The sequence below is a fragment of the Rhipicephalus microplus genome, chromosome 1, assembly GCF_043290135.1.
Source record: "Rhipicephalus microplus isolate Deutch F79 chromosome 1, USDA_Rmic, whole genome shotgun sequence".
NCBI classification, from domain to species: domain Eukaryota; kingdom Metazoa; phylum Arthropoda; class Arachnida; order Ixodida; family Ixodidae; genus Rhipicephalus; species Rhipicephalus microplus.
In genome coordinates this window covers 28,906,029-28,921,603 of record NC_134700.1, presented here as the reverse complement: position 1 = coordinate 28,921,603, position 15,575 = coordinate 28,906,029, and the positions used below count along the sequence as shown (strand labels likewise).

General features: G+C 45.1%; 2 protein-coding genes across 7 annotated transcripts in view; one reads left to right on the top strand and one right to left on the bottom strand.

The window, feature by feature from the left end:
• Positions 1–15,575, bottom strand: part of LOC119178100 (very long-chain specific acyl-CoA dehydrogenase, mitochondrial-like) — a 236,796-nt gene that overhangs the window by 27,188 nt on the left and 194,033 nt on the right. The gene's annotated exons all lie outside the window — the stretch shown is intronic.
• On the top strand, positions 2,100–6,099 carry LOC142810929 (uncharacterized). The gene has a single exon (XM_075891534.1). The coding sequence runs from the start codon at positions 2,622–2,624 to the stop codon at positions 3,507–3,509; it is 888 nt and encodes a 295-aa protein (XP_075747649.1). The 5' UTR covers positions 2,100–2,621; the 3' UTR covers positions 3,510–6,099.

Sequence of the window (15,575 nt, the reverse complement as noted above, 5' to 3'; positions counted from 1 at the left end):
ACCTTAAAGTTAATAACAAAAAGTCAAAAGAAATCCTGTTTAGTACCAGGAGCAGACACTTTACCTTTATGCGATGAACTACTGCTTGAAATTTACCAAATGAGGTTGTTAGCAAACATAGGGTACTTGGTGTCGTTTCCATTTCTTTGGAGAAAAGGTGAAATTACAAATTTATCAGGCCCTTTTTACATCCCACACTGACTACTACACGCTTGTGCGGGCCACCGCTACAAATACTAACATACACAAAATCCTTGTTCTTAAAAAAACGCGCACTTGGAATCATAGCAAGCATTTCACATCTCCACACATCATTACCTCTTTTGGCTAAATTTAAAATAATCAAAGTTAATGAGGTTTATCAGTTTTGTTTACTCTATTCATACTTCTTTACCTCTAAAAAGTTCTCTTCACTCCTAAAATTACTACCAGGACAAATGGCCTGTCCCAAACAGGCATACTAATTACCTAATACAATCAATCATCAACGATGTCCCTTCATTTCTCAATAAGTATGAAAACAAAAATATTGATGTTGATGCCTTAACTCAGAAAAAGTTGACACATCCTTTTTTAGTTCTAATGATGCATGACGCTTGTGAGTGAGAACAACTACATAGACTTACTAAACAATTTTCAATGGTATTGCTCTTTTTACTTTATGGTACTCATTTCTATGGTATTTATATTTATGGTATTTAATTATAGTTTTAGTTATCACATGTGGGGTCTCGAAATAGGGAGCGACAGCCACGCCACGCTCTTGAAGTGAATGAACACAATAGACGCGGTCAGTACAAACCAAACAACATACATACATTTATTTAACTACTTTTGAATGACCATATCGTCCGCCGCATTGACACATCAATCGTAATTAACACACTAGGTCATCTGTACCCACTATTACCGTACACTCCATGACAAATACACAATAACATGACAAACACAATAACACAACCAAGGCAGCTACGCCAATGCTTGACTTACCACGAGGGCCCCCAGTAGCAAAGCCCGCGGTGCCAGGCACCGGGGACCCACGCTAGAGGCAACCGTTTACGGCAACCACCATGCGCAGAAGAGAATCGCTCAACTCTCGCCTGCCACCAAGGCTTGCTTTCTGCCAGGTGTCACCGTGGGCGCTACACCATGATGATGATGACAATAGTGGTGGGCAACTCTTATGAACACAACGCCACCTATCGCCCATGATTGTAACTCGAAATGCGGCTTTTGGGCGAGACACGTGCGCCACACAGCGAAAACAACTTTACAGGAGGTGACAGCACCCCCACATTTTTTTAACCTTAATTCAGACCATATTCCAAAAAACAAAGATATTAGCTACACAAGCTTTAACAAAAAAAAAATGACATCACATGTTTTTTCATAATGTCCTTTCACCACGACACCGTCGCTGGCCGACACTGCTGCACTGTCCGGCCAGACTTCACCTCAGTACCGGTCCCGCGACAGCAACGTTGCCGTCGGCGCGACAAACCGTCGCTAGCACCGACACGTCTTCCAGTTGGGACCAGCACTCACGAGGGCGTCGGACTGCAGGCAGTTGCGCAGGTCCCAGGCATCTCCATTGCCCGACCTCACGGCCGCATTCCTGGCCAGCGACGTTGACGATGTGCAGGACAGCCGGCCGTGCATGACATCTCTCCCGCTGACTACATTAAAAAAAGAACTCGAAAAAAAAACAATGGAGCGGGGCCTAGAGAAGGGAGCTTCGGGCTTTTCAGCCACGTGGCACGATGGTCAGTACTGCTAGCTAATACACCGGTGGCGGCCGAGACGTCCATCAAAATAAAACAAAAATCACTTTTTTGCTAACTCGTGCATCGCAAAATAAAAAAAATGGAGGAAAGCAGAGCGCAACACCTCAATGCCACGATTCACCTACATGTGCCACGTGCGACAGGTGGCTGTGCAGAGCCTTAGGCCTAATCAGTCACTTGGCAACAACCGGCATCCACCCAGCACCCAGCCAAGCGCAGAAGAGGCAGCCGCGAGGAGACATCCACTCTGTGAGGTGGCCCTATCGCTCGCTGCACACAGCAGCTTATCGAGCGATCGGCGTCCACCGCCGCGGGCGGTGTCATGACGCCCCTGCGTCAAGCTGCATTACAAGACAGCAACGACGGCCGGCTCCCTGAGCCCAAAAAGATAGAAGAAGCTATTTACAGAAAATCGTTCCCACCCACGGCGCTTGCGTACTCACTCGCTTCAGGCCTGGCCTACAAACCACGTGCTCTAGGCCTTGCTCACCCCAGGATGCAGACCACATGGCTCTCATCCTAATCCTAATTCAACAAAGTTTTTGAAAACTAACAACAAATAAGAACAAGGCTTGCGAGCAAAAAAAATAAAAACACAACATGATGATTAGTTCAAACAAGTCACAAATACCAATCTCCTCTCTCCCAACAAAGCACACCGCCAACGCTAGCAAAGAGGTCTCCCTAGGCCTACTCTACCCCGGCTCTAACAAAAGCTTTTACCGAACCGCAAAAACTGTTGTGTGATACTCCAACAGCCTCACGTTGGGCACCAGTGTATAAGCATATAAAAACAACCGCATCAACGACTTCTTCAGAGGGCACGGCGGGACCGCAATGGCAACATCGCTATACCCTTCTGTATTTTTCGCCCAGGTTGGTGACAAACACTTTTATACCAGCTTTCGTAGCGCTTGTAGAGGAATTGTGGTTCTGCCGTGCCCGGCGACTTGTGCATGTTTTTTTGTGGACGCATGGACGGTCATTTTGATTCTTCTTGCGGGGGATGTTGAGCAGAATCCCGGGCCTAATACAGACGATCTCATAAAAATGATGAACACTATGCTTGCTTCCCAGGAAGAATTGAAAACAAAAATCGAAAATTTAGCTACGGCTCACGATAAGCTAGAATCTACGGTTAATGCCCGAATGGACGATGTTATGGTAGCAATAAAAGAACAGAAAGTAGAGATCAAGGCACTGCAGACTGAAGTTACAGCGTTGAAAGTTAATCTTCAACTACATCAAAGGCGTCTGGATGATTTAGAAGATAGAAGCAGACGCCGCAATCTTGTTATTTTTGGTTTTCCTGAACCGGGTCGTGAAAATGCTACAGAATTAAGAAAGAAGATAATCGAGGAACTGATAGGGGATAAACTCGGAGTGGTTGTTAACTCTGTGGAAAGAGTACATAGGGTTGGGAAAAAACGCCACGATAAAGTGCGACCGGTAATAATGAATTTTTTTGACTACAACGAGAAGCTTAAAGTGTTAAAAAACTGTCACAAACTGAAAGGAACAAAAATCTCGGTAAACCATGACTTCTGCAAGGCCACTATAGCAAAGCGCAGCAAACTCTGGTCTCATTCCAATGATTTCAGGACGCAAGGTCGCAAAGTATCGCTCGATTACGATAAGCTGAGAGTGGACGATGATATATACGAATGGGATGAGCAGAAGGATTGCCTGAAATGTATCCGCCCGCAACGTAACCGCGACAAATGACCCGATCACAAACAATTGCGAGTTGTTCTCCTTAATTCTAGGAGCCAATAAAGTTCACGAGCTTGAAGAAATCATATTTACCTATGATCCCCAAATCATAGCAATTACAGAGACCTGGCTAACTCCGGACATTCAAGATTCTGAAATAGTTCCTCCAACTCATAAAATGGTTAGACGTGATCGAGGCTGCAGAGGAGGAGGCGTTGCTTTGGTGGTCAAACAGGAAATCGCTTGCATAACTATGGACGAAATAATCGACAATGAAAGTGTATGGTGTCAAATTGATTTTCGTGGGCTTTCGGTTCTCGTAGGTGTAGTCTACCGGCCCCCTTCTTCGCCGGAGTCGTTTTTGGAAAACATTCAGTCTTACATGCAGCAGAAGTGCAAGCCTAATCAAAAAGTCATATTAGCGGGGGACTTCAATTTACCATCAATTGATTGGAACACTCTTCACCCAGGTTCAACAGACGTAGCAAACTGTAACTTGTTGCTTGAATTGATGTTGAACTTTAATCTCGTTCAACTTGTTAAAGACGCTACCAGAGTTGCTCGAAGCACTGAAAGTGTACTAGATCTTCTATTTGTTGGAAACTTTCCAGATGACACTAAGGCCAGTGTTTATGATGGAATTTCTGATCACAAGCTGGTTTTACTTACCGCGAATTTCTGCCCTGACAAAAAGAATTCTGCGAGCAAGATTGTCTTTAATTTTTCTGCTGCAAATGACGACGCTATTATAGAAAAACTTGGTTTGTGCTTCGGTGACTTTGAGGCAGGAGGAGACGTATTAAGTCTGTGGAATACGTTTAAAAACGTTACTGCATCGTGTCTTGATAAATTCGTACCGAAATTTCAGAAAAAGAAACGGTGCAACCCCTGGATAACACGTGATATAGTACAATTGAAAAGAACAATATCAAGAAAACGTAAAGCAGCACGTAAAGATAACCAGGCCATATCTTCCCTCTCAGTAACACTGAAGCACAAAATACGGACCGCTCGAGATTATTTTTTTGGAACGACACTTGTTAACTTCATGCAAAACGCTCCGCAAAGGTTTTGGGGATACTTGTCCGGAAACAAAAAATCTGTTGAACAGCTTCGCGTTGATGGCTGCACAGTAACTGATCCTTACGCAATTGCTAATGAGCTAAACAGAACATTCCACAGTGTGTTCAGTCAACAGAGTTTAACCAATAATCCGACGGAACCATCTCCTCTCTCGCCCAACGTAATGCCGGATATAGATTTAAATGTAAATGGTATTCGCCTTCTTCTTCTAAAACTTGATACCAAGAAGTCTTCTGGCCCTGACGGTATCCCTAGTGCCTTTTTGAAGCGTTATGCGGACATTATTTCACATTATTTATATATTTTGTTCAACAAATCGTTGGATGCCGGATGCCTACCTTTTGATTGGTTGTGTGGAAAAATTGTCCCAGTACACAAGGATGGAAGCAAACTGCTCGCTTCGAACTACAGGCCAATATCATTAATCAGTAGTTGCTGTAAAATACTTGAGCACATCCTCTCCAGCCAGATAACTTCGTTCTTGGAATCAAAAAACATATTAGGCAGCTTCCAGCACGGGTTTAGAAAAAATTTATCAACGACGACCCAGCTCGTATCAGTCATACACGACTTCGCTGATGCTATCAATGACAGAAAACAAATAGATGCAATATTTTTGGACCTATCAAACGCCTTTGATAGGGTACCACACTCTTTACTGATACAAAAAATGCAGCGTGTAGGGATTGCTCCCCGCCTCGTGGACTGGATTTCTGCGTATCTGAAAAACAGAACGCAGTTTGTAGAAATTAGCGGCTACCGATCACAAAACCTTGGTGTATTATCAAGAGTGCCCCAGGGGTCGGTCTTGGGACCACTCTTGTTCTTGATCTATGTGAATGATATTTGTGATGATATTGACGCAGGAGTGACTGTGAAAATGTTTGCAGACGACTGTGTTATTTATACAACTGTCAGTAGCCCCTTGCATCAATCATTGCTTAACGACAACTTGTGCAAAATTGCTGACTGGTGTGAGAGGTGGCAGATGGTTGTTAACTACTCAAAAACTTGCGCTCTTACAGTAACACACAAGAAAACTCCTCTTAAACATAAATACCATGTCCGTAACCAAAGTATTGAATTTGTTAATTCCGTAAAATATTTGGGATTGACCATTAATACGAAACTTAGTTGGGACGCTCACATCGACGTTTGCGCCAAGGCCTACAAGAAGCTATGCTTCTTAAGAAGGAAGCTGAGGTCATGTGATTGGAAAGTTAAACTTGCAGCCTATAAAACCCTAGTTCGACCAGTGCTAGAATACGCATCCATTGCGTGGGACCCATATTTAAAGAAAGACATAGATAAAGTGGAAAGGATTCAGCGACTAAGCGCACGGTTCATTTTTTCAGACTTTAGGCGCCTCTCCTCCGTTTCAGAAATGTTAAATAAATGTGAGCTGGAACCACTGGAATGTAGGCGAAGAATTGCAAGGTTAGTCTTCTTTTATAAACTATACAACAATGAATCTGGTTTAAATAAAGAATTGTACATTCTGCCACCTCCTCAGCGCTCAGCAAGGTTAAATCATTCAAAAACTAAGACCATATGCTCCTAAAAATAACACATTCAAGTACTCCTTTTTTGTAAGAACCATTGAAGACTGGAATTCACTGCCTTCCGACTGCGTGCACGCTCCGACTTCTTCTAGTTTTGACCTCTGTGTTAGAAACTTTATGTAACCCTCTCCTGCTAGGATGGTGAAAAACTGTCTGCAGTATTCCTTAAATAAAAAATAAAAAAGTGTGGGGTCTCTCAAGAGCGCCACGCTCTTGGAGTGAACGAACACAGTAGATGCGGTCGGTACAAACCAAACAACATGCATACATTTGTTTAACTACTTCTGAACGACGATATCGTCCACCGCATCGATACATCAATCGTAATTAGCATACTAGGACATCCGAACACACTGTTACCATACACTCCATGACAAACGCACAATAACAAGACAAACACAATAACACAGCTAAGGCGGCTTCACCAACACTTGACTTACCACGAGGGCCCCCGGCGGCAAAGCCCGCGGTGCCAGGCACCGGGGACCCACACTAGAAGCGACCATTTGCGACGACCGCCACGCGCAAAAGAGACTGGCTCAACTGTTGTCCGCAATCAAGGCTTATTTTCCGCCAGGGGTCACTGCCGGGGCTACACTATGATGATGATGATGATAGTGGTGGTCAACTCTCATGAACACAACGCCCCCTATCGCCCGGCCATTGTAACTCGAAATGAGGCTTTTGGGCGAGACACCTGCAGCAGCAGCGCAAACAACTTTACAAAGGGTGTCAGCACCCCCAAAACACATGAAGTTGTATTGCTTTACTGCTTTTTGCTTATCAATAACTCTGTCAAATGGCCACTGTTGTATACATTCATTTTTATATGTTTTTATTATTATGTTGTAGGTAATACAGCTCATGTGCACTTATTTACCTACTTTATTTGTTGTATGCTGAGTATAGTGCTGCCTTAAAAGGCCTTCAGGCCCTCTCAAGCTGTTTGCAACAGCTTTTCGCTTGAAATACCCCCAAAAATTAATAAAAAACTGTTTGATTGACTTGATTGATTGGTTGATTATCGAATGCCCTTGGTATGAGCTATATGCCGTATTTACTGGCGTAATGAATGCTCTCACATAATAAACACACCCCCAACTTCAGCAGTCAAAATTTTGATTTTTTTCTCTGCAAAATAAATGCACCCGCTGCAACTATCCGCTGCAGTCCCAGTAACCAACACCTGGCGCCTCATTACCCGTTGGGTCTCTTCAGTTTTTTATTATTATGCCGACTCAGACCCCCCCCCCCCCTCGATCACCTCGACTTTTTTAAATATCTATGCGCCACAGTGGGGTTCATGAACAGCGCAAGTGTAGAAAAAATGCAGCAGACAAGCCCACAGCAAGCGAAGGCCCCGAAACTTCCTGGGCCGATCGACGATCGCTTCCTGCAAATACGAAACTTTGAGGCCCTACACATGCACACAATTTTTGAGCGATGACGAGAGAATTCGCTGTCACTATGGCTGTCGCAAAGGGCCATTCGTCGCCTTTGTGTCACAGGTTTCTGGAAAACCAGGAAGAAAAAAGAAGTCCCTCCCAGAAACAATCGTGACTGTTTTAGAGTGGTCCTCGATTCTCACTTCGGTTGCAAGCAATGCGGCCGCTGTATTCTGTGGTTAATGTTGTTATCGACAGTTTGTTTTTATGCTTCGGAGGTAGCTTGCTCCAATGTTCGTTGCTTGCTATAATGTCAACGGCGGCGGCACGGTCGTCATGCGAGGTTGCCACGAAATTGGAAAAATGCGTAGTGGCATCGTAGCACATGCTTCTAGGCACCCCTTGAGATCACAGCAGATACCACTGTTGCAGTTTAACAATTGCGAAAGAAGATAAGCGTGAAAAGCTTTATGACGTGCACGGATGGCACATGAACTGCTTGGAGAAAATAGCACCTTCAACTACCAAAGATGAGTGAAGTGCTACATAAAAGCTGAATGACGGAACTTTTTTTTTTGCATTATGAATTTTTTCGCTCATACCGAAAAAGTTTTCATAAAACTTGCCCCGCATAAGGAACGCCTCCGAACTTCGCTCTAATTTTTCTAGAAGAATATTGTGTTCATTATGCAAGTAAACATGGTAGTTGGTAGTGTTTTCAGGGTCACCCTTCCCCCCTCCTGGCCAGAAATCTTGACATACAGAAGTAATGGCTGAATGCAGGGTAGACATTGCAGTGTGCACGTATCCCGCAGGAGTACAGCCACTAGCGGTGTTCGGTCTAAGCGATCAACAGGGCTGCATTCCCCATCGCCTCACGTGAACTAACGCCGCTGCAGACATGCTTTCAGACGGCCAAGGCATCGAGCGCAGTGTGGCAAGTACACAATGCTGCCATTGAACAATTTGAAATACTTTATTGCCTGTGGCAACAACACGACGTAGTACGATGCCCGCTCCCGAAGGTGGCGGGAAAGCAAAAGAGGATTATCCACATCACGGGCGAAAGTACAACACAAACATGCCGCAGGCAAGAAGGCTCATGGCGACACGCTGCTGAGGAAAACAGTTCCTCGCAACTATGCTGCGTGTTCTAGAGATCAATGATTGCAGGGCCCGATCGCTCGATCGAGGGCAAACTCCACTCGCGTTTGCTTCGATAGGTATAACTTGGCATAGTAAGCTCACACTCAAACACACTGCACTGCTCTTCAGCCTAGGGTTCAGAAAGGACAATGGAAGGTAAGTGTTTGCCACAGGCGCAAGGCACTGTTGGCGAACTCCACCAGAACGAACCCCAAGAGCAAAGGAGCTGACGGACTGGAAAAGAGAGACGTGTTTACCATCTGCTGTCCAGAAAGTTTCTTTTGCCGTGCACACTCTGAACGTTTCAGAAGCATGGCGCCACAGTCGAGATCCGGTTCCAGGTGAGAAAGGTCAAGATCACTCCCGCTACCCCAGCACCAATGGACCGCGGAGGATGGGAAAGTCATGTTGTGTGGACAGCACAAATAGGTTAGAAAGCTCGTGCAATGGTGACGGGCTAGCCTGAATTTCCACAACATGCATTACAGTAGACTCATTAAACAGAACCTCCAGAGACCATGAAAATGTGCTTCATTTAACAGGAGTTTAGTTTACTGGGAGATCAGTAAGGCTGAAAAATATAGGTGCGAAACCAATCCTGTTAGAGGCAGTTATTCCATGTAAGAAGCAGTTATCTTCACCGAGAGTCTACTGAATGTAGTAGGCCTTTCATGCTATAAAAGCTCCCCATTTTTCATCAAGACATTTATTTAGACAGTAAGCCTGCTACAATACATGGTAGCCTTGGCATTTGCCCTCTACAGAGCTACTCTGGGTGAGTACAACCAGATCCTGTACATGATATCACATGCTGCAATCTATTTGCACTAAGCAGAAGGGCAAGCGCTTTGGTGCTGGATTTTTCATATGGGAGATTCTGTGTACCTGTCTTTGCATCTGAAGAAGACAGGTGTCTTAGCATCTGGGGAAGTTGTAGCATGAGTAGTGGTCAGACATAGTTAGCTCAATCAAGACCTAGGTGTCAAATTTAATTTCCTTGCTCATTAGCTCAGTCTAAATATCTATCTTGAGCACATACAAAAACATAATGGCCTTGAGAGATTTTTGTTTATTCTACCCAGCTCTCGCCTGTCTGCTCCAATCACTTCTGAAATTTAGAACGGCAAGAAGTCTATATTTTAAGCGCCTGCCATGTGTCTCTTTTTCTTTAAAAAAAAAACGCAAAAATGACGACTTGGTGCACCCTCAGAGCAAAGTATGGGAGTCAGTGGAAAAGCAGGATGTAGCAGGTTTCACGCGTGGCACAGTTTGCCACAACTGGCGCCGCCATCACATCACTGTTAATATGCTGTAAACGTGTGATTGATGGGTATCAATCATTGTGCTACTCACATGATTTGGAAATAATTATGGTGTCCCCTGAACAGGCCAGATGACTTTAAACAACCCAAAAGTTAGGTGGGAGTGCCACCTGTAATTTTTTGGGGAGGGGCATGAATGGCTGAACCCCCTCCTTTCCCCCACAATGTCAGTCACTTGGGTCAGTCGATGACAATAGTTCTAAGAATAGACGGCAAGCACATTTTTGGGTTCAGAAAGTATTGAGGACTAATACAATTACAGCCACTCCCTCTCCTTAATGTACAGTTTTCCATTGCAGTTTGGACTTACAGTGTCTCGGACAACTTTGGAAACTCGAGATGCTTGACATGAGTCTTGCATGCAAGAGAACTTAATTCTGTCTGATCAATAGGGATGAACGTTGCCTATAAAATATTTTAATTTGGGTTCAAAGTAAGGGTGAGTGCTTATCCAAGTATTCAGGTCCTACTGACATTTTCTGTGCTTTGAGTAGACAGACGCCCCTGTGTGACGTTGCAGAGGCCATCAAGCAAGTACCATAAAACCTGCATGTAGTCAGAGGGTGCTATTGTTTTCTTCAGGTTTTACGATGCAAACTTCTTGTCTCGGACTATATATGGATCCCAAGAAATTTCGCACTGAATTCACTGTACTGATTTCGGCACTGAGTGGTAATATTATCATCATCATCATCACCACCCCCACCACCACCACCACCACCACCACCACCAAAATGTGGTTAAATGTTGTTAGGCGGAGTGGATGTGCTCTGATCAGCCAACAGTGATGCCAACCGGGCAGGCCAAGTCGGCATCGCCAGCCATGCTGTGGCGTTGGATTGTGGGACAAGCATTACAGAGGACCTTGAGCGTTGTTCCTTGAACAAGTGCCACGTCTCAAATACATTCAATGTCTCAAAGAATGAGTATTTATGTGACGATTTGTCAGATGAAAACAATTACTAAAAAAGTGCAATTTAAGAGGACAGCGATTGAAGCGACGGGTTCGAGTTCAATAAATGTTTTTATGAGCTTTTCTCTCTCATATTATACATTAGTAAGGCTTTTATTTTTAAACAAGAAAGTGTTTTATGCCGGGGTCTACCAAGATTTCAGTGACATAGTTCTGTCAGGAAAATTATGTTTAAAAATAACATAAGTCAAAAGAGAGAAGAAAAGTTTCATCAACGGCAGTCGACCTCGATCGGTGACATCAGCTGCCGCGCACTCTATGTAATGCGCCGCAGCCATGTACTTTCAAGCTTTAAAAACACACCGTTTATTATATCCATTACTGCATTGTAGAAGTAAAAAAACACAATGCCGACCAAGAGGGTGTCAAAAATATAATGTGTTAGTGAGCAAGGCTTCTATGCGAAAACTGAAATGTCGTTATTATTATATATTTGACACGCTCTTAGTCAGCGTCCTGTCTTTTTTTTCCCTACAATGCCATTACATTCTGGCCAGACGAGATGTCATCCAATTTCAAAGTTCTATGACTGCCTTCTCTTGACGAGTTCTATCACTGCCTTTGGTAAAGTGTAACAATGCATCATGATCCCAAAAGCCACACTTAGTCCCTTCAACACGCCGTTTCCACGCGTCCGTCCTATTCAGTGCATATTCAACAGAAGTGCAATTTTGTCAACGCCTTAACACAGTGCCAGTTGGCAACCTTCACCCACAGTGTCTGCAGGGCTCATAGCATTCATCCATACCAGCAATAGTTCTACCCATAGAGCAACATGCCTGCTTCGTCTGGATACAACGCCGCATTCCCTTAGCGTTGTTTGCTTTCACTCGCCCCGCGAAATGGTGGGCAGGCAACAGTGAAGCCAAAACGCGCATTGCATTTCCCTTGTATCGGGCAGGGGCGTTCCCTCTTATCGGGCAGGGGCGATGTACAAAATAGCAACGCTGTAGTGGTGGCGTTGCTATTTTGTACATGGACTCATTGCGCGTTACACGACTACCAGATATTACCAGCATTGAATGCATATTGCTGAATGTTCATTTCGAGGAATTCCATTTGGTAATTGGCGGATGTTACCGCCCCCCCCACCCCCCCCGAACAGTGACGGCACATTTTTTTTGAGACGCTAAACGAGTTCATGTGCAGGAACCACGCTACTAACCTTGTGCTAACTGGAGATTCCAAGACTTCACTAATTAACTCAGATGATGATTTTCCTGAAGCATTCTGTGCCTCCGCTGAACCACTCGTAGACATTGTTTCATTACATGGCCTAACGCAACTAGTAAATGTGTCTACAAGAACACAATGGGATAGTCAATCAATTTTGGATCTCTTCATTATTAGTGACAGTGCTCTTGATCGTGCCCCGAGAGTTGGTATTCAAACGTATCTCAGACCACATGCTCGTGTGCTTAAATCTCTAAGTAAAATTCCGATCACAGCTGGCGAAGAAAGAGTGTATTGTTCCGGTGTTTTCTCATGCTAGTGATGTTGATATTTGGGATGTTTTAGATAGTTCTTCTTTCTTTAACTCATTTTACGAATCAGATGTCTATACTGTTGAACATATGTGGTGCTTTTTTAAAAACCTGGTTTTGACTTGTGTGAAAAAGTTTATCCCACACAAACGACACTTGCAGCGTACACACAATCCATGGATGACGAAAGAGATTGCACGTCACCAACGTAGGTTAAACAAAGCGAAAAAGCGGTACAGGCGGTATCCATGCTCAAGTGGTTGAGATAAGATATCGGAGTTACGCGAACAACTGAAGAACACTATTAAAAAGGCCAAAGATTTTTACAAACACGTTCGTCTTTAACACTTTCTTAAAACTTCGCCAGAAAAATTTTGGCGACACATTTCGTCAAAAAAGAGAGATCCTCCTACTCTATCAATCGATGGTGTCCTGTGACAGATAACGCAGTAATTGCCGAAGCTCTTAATGCTTGTTTCGGTTCTGTATTTGTCGTTAACGACGGCCGCGCACCGGAATTTAGCAAATTTGGTCATAGCAAACCTATTGATAATGTGTCTATATCTGAAGAAGGCATACTAGCACTACTGTTAAAATTAGATGACAAGAAATCGCCAGGCATAGACGGTATACCAAATGAATTTTTAAAGCGATATGCTGAATGATGTTCTAAATATTTATGTCTGTTGTTCAAGAAATCCCTCTCTAATGCGGATCATCCATGCGACTGGAAGTACGCTAAAATCACGCCGATACCTATAACAAGTGCACCATCAACTCCGTCATTATATAGACCAATTTCCTTATTATGCACATGCGCGGAGGTACTAGAGCGCATAATTTTTAAACATGTATCCAGTTTCCTTGAAAACGAAGGCTTAATTGGTTCCTTCCAGCATGGCTTTCGCCGTGGTTATGTTACAGTCACCCATCTCATCGAAACTGTCCACGACTTAGCAGCAGCCCTAGAGAGACATAACCACGTCGACATTATATTCCTCGACTTTGAAAACATTCGACCTAGTCTCACATCGAAAATTATCATTGAAGTTAGAGCCAATACTCAAGAACACCAAATTACCAGCTTGGATAGAAGCCTAACTTTCATGTAGATGACAAGTCGTGGCCATTGATAATAAAACTTCGCGTGCCATTCCAGTCCTTTTGGGAATCCCACAAGGCTCAGTTCTTGGTTCTTTTTTTTTTTCTTGTATATATTGTGGGGTGGTCCTGACCACCCCCTGTAATGTTGTTTGCACCGTGTGGCGCACGTGTGTCGTCCCAAAGCCGCATATCGGGTTACAACAACCGGGTGGCAGGTGGCATTGATTACCACTGTCATCATCATCATGGTTGTGACAGTGGTTGCCCCAGTAGTTCCCCCTGGTGGAAGGCAAGCCTTGGTGGCGGGTGAGAGTTGAGCGAGGCTCTTCTGCGCGTGGCGGTTGCCGCGAACGGTTGTCTCTAGCGTGCGTCCTCGGCGCGTGGTACTGCGGCCCGCGTGCCTGGGGGGCTCACATGGTAAGTCAAGCGTTGGCGACGCCGCCTTGGGCATGTTATCGTATGTTTGTCGTGTTATTGTGTTTGTCATGGAGTGTATGGTAATAGTGTGAACAGATGTCCTAGTGCGTTAATTACGATTGATGTATCGATTCGGCAGACGATATCGTCGTCCAAAAGCAGTTAAATAAATGTGTATTGTTTGGTTTGAACCGACCAAGTCTACTGCGTCCGTTCACTCCAAAAGCATTGGCGGAAGCCTCGCTCGCCAATTCGAGACCCCACATTGGCGCCCAGCGTGGGGCTTTTGGAGTATCCAATGACAGTTTTTGCGGTTCGGTACAAGCTTTTGTTAGAGCCGAAGTAGAGTAGGCCTAGGGCGGCTTCTGTGCTGGCGTCGGTGGTGTGCTTTGTTGAGAGCGAGGAAATCGGTATTTGTGACGTGCTTGAATTTGTCGGCAGGTTGAGTTTTTTTTTTTCTTGCAAGTGTTGTTCATTTTGTTGGTGTTAGTTTCCAGAACTGTCGTTGAACTGGGACGAGAGCCATGCGGTCTGTCTCCTGGGGTGAGCAAGGCCTAAAGCACATGGTTTGTAGGCCAGGCCTGAAGCGAGTGAGTATGGAAGCCTCGTGGATGGTCCGATTTTCTGTAAATAGCTTCTAATATCTCTTTGGGCTCAGGGAGTCGAGCGTCGTTGCTGACTTGTATTACGGCGCGACGCCGGGGCGTCTTGACACCACCCGGGGCGGTGGACGCCGATCGCTCGGTAAGCTGCTGTGTGCGGCAAGCGATATGGCCGCTTCACAGAGTGAACGTCTCCTTGCGGCTGCCTCTTCTGCACCTAGGCTGGGTGCTGGGTGGATGCCGGTTATTGCCGAGCGACTGATTAGGCCTAAGGTTCTGCACAGCCGCCTGTCCCACGTGGCACATCTAGGTGGATCGTGGCATTGAGGTGTTGCGCTCTGCTTCCCTTCCTTTTTTATTCTGCGATGCACGAGTTAGCAAAAAAAGGATTTTTGTTTTATTTTGATTGATTGATTGATATGTGGGGTTTAACGTCCCAAAACCACTATATGATTATGAGAGACGCCGTAGTGGAGGGCTCCGGAAATTTAGACCACCTGGGGTTCTTTAACGTGCACCCAAATCTGAGCACACGGGCCTACAACATTTCCGCCTCCATCGGAAATGCAGCCGCCGCAGCCGGGATTCGAACCCGCGTTTTATTTTGATGGACGTCTCGGCCGCCACCAATGTATTAGCTAGCAGTACTGACCATCGTACCACGTGGCTGAAAAGCCCGAAGCTCCCTTCTCTAGGCCCTGCTCCATTGTTTTTTTTTTTTTTGAGTTCTTTTTTTAATGTAGTCAGCGGGAGAGATGTCATGCACGGCCGGCTGTCCTACACATCGTCAGCGTCGCTGGCCAGGAATGCGGTCGTGAGGTCGGGCGATGGAGATGCCTGGGACCTGCGCAACTGCCTGCAGTCTGGGGCCTTCATGAGTGCTGGTCGCAACTGGAAGACGTGTCGGCGCTAGCGACGGTTCGTCGGGCCGACGGCAACGTTGCTGTTGCGCGGCCGGTACTAAGGTAAGTCGAGCCGGACAGTGCAGCAGTGTCGACCA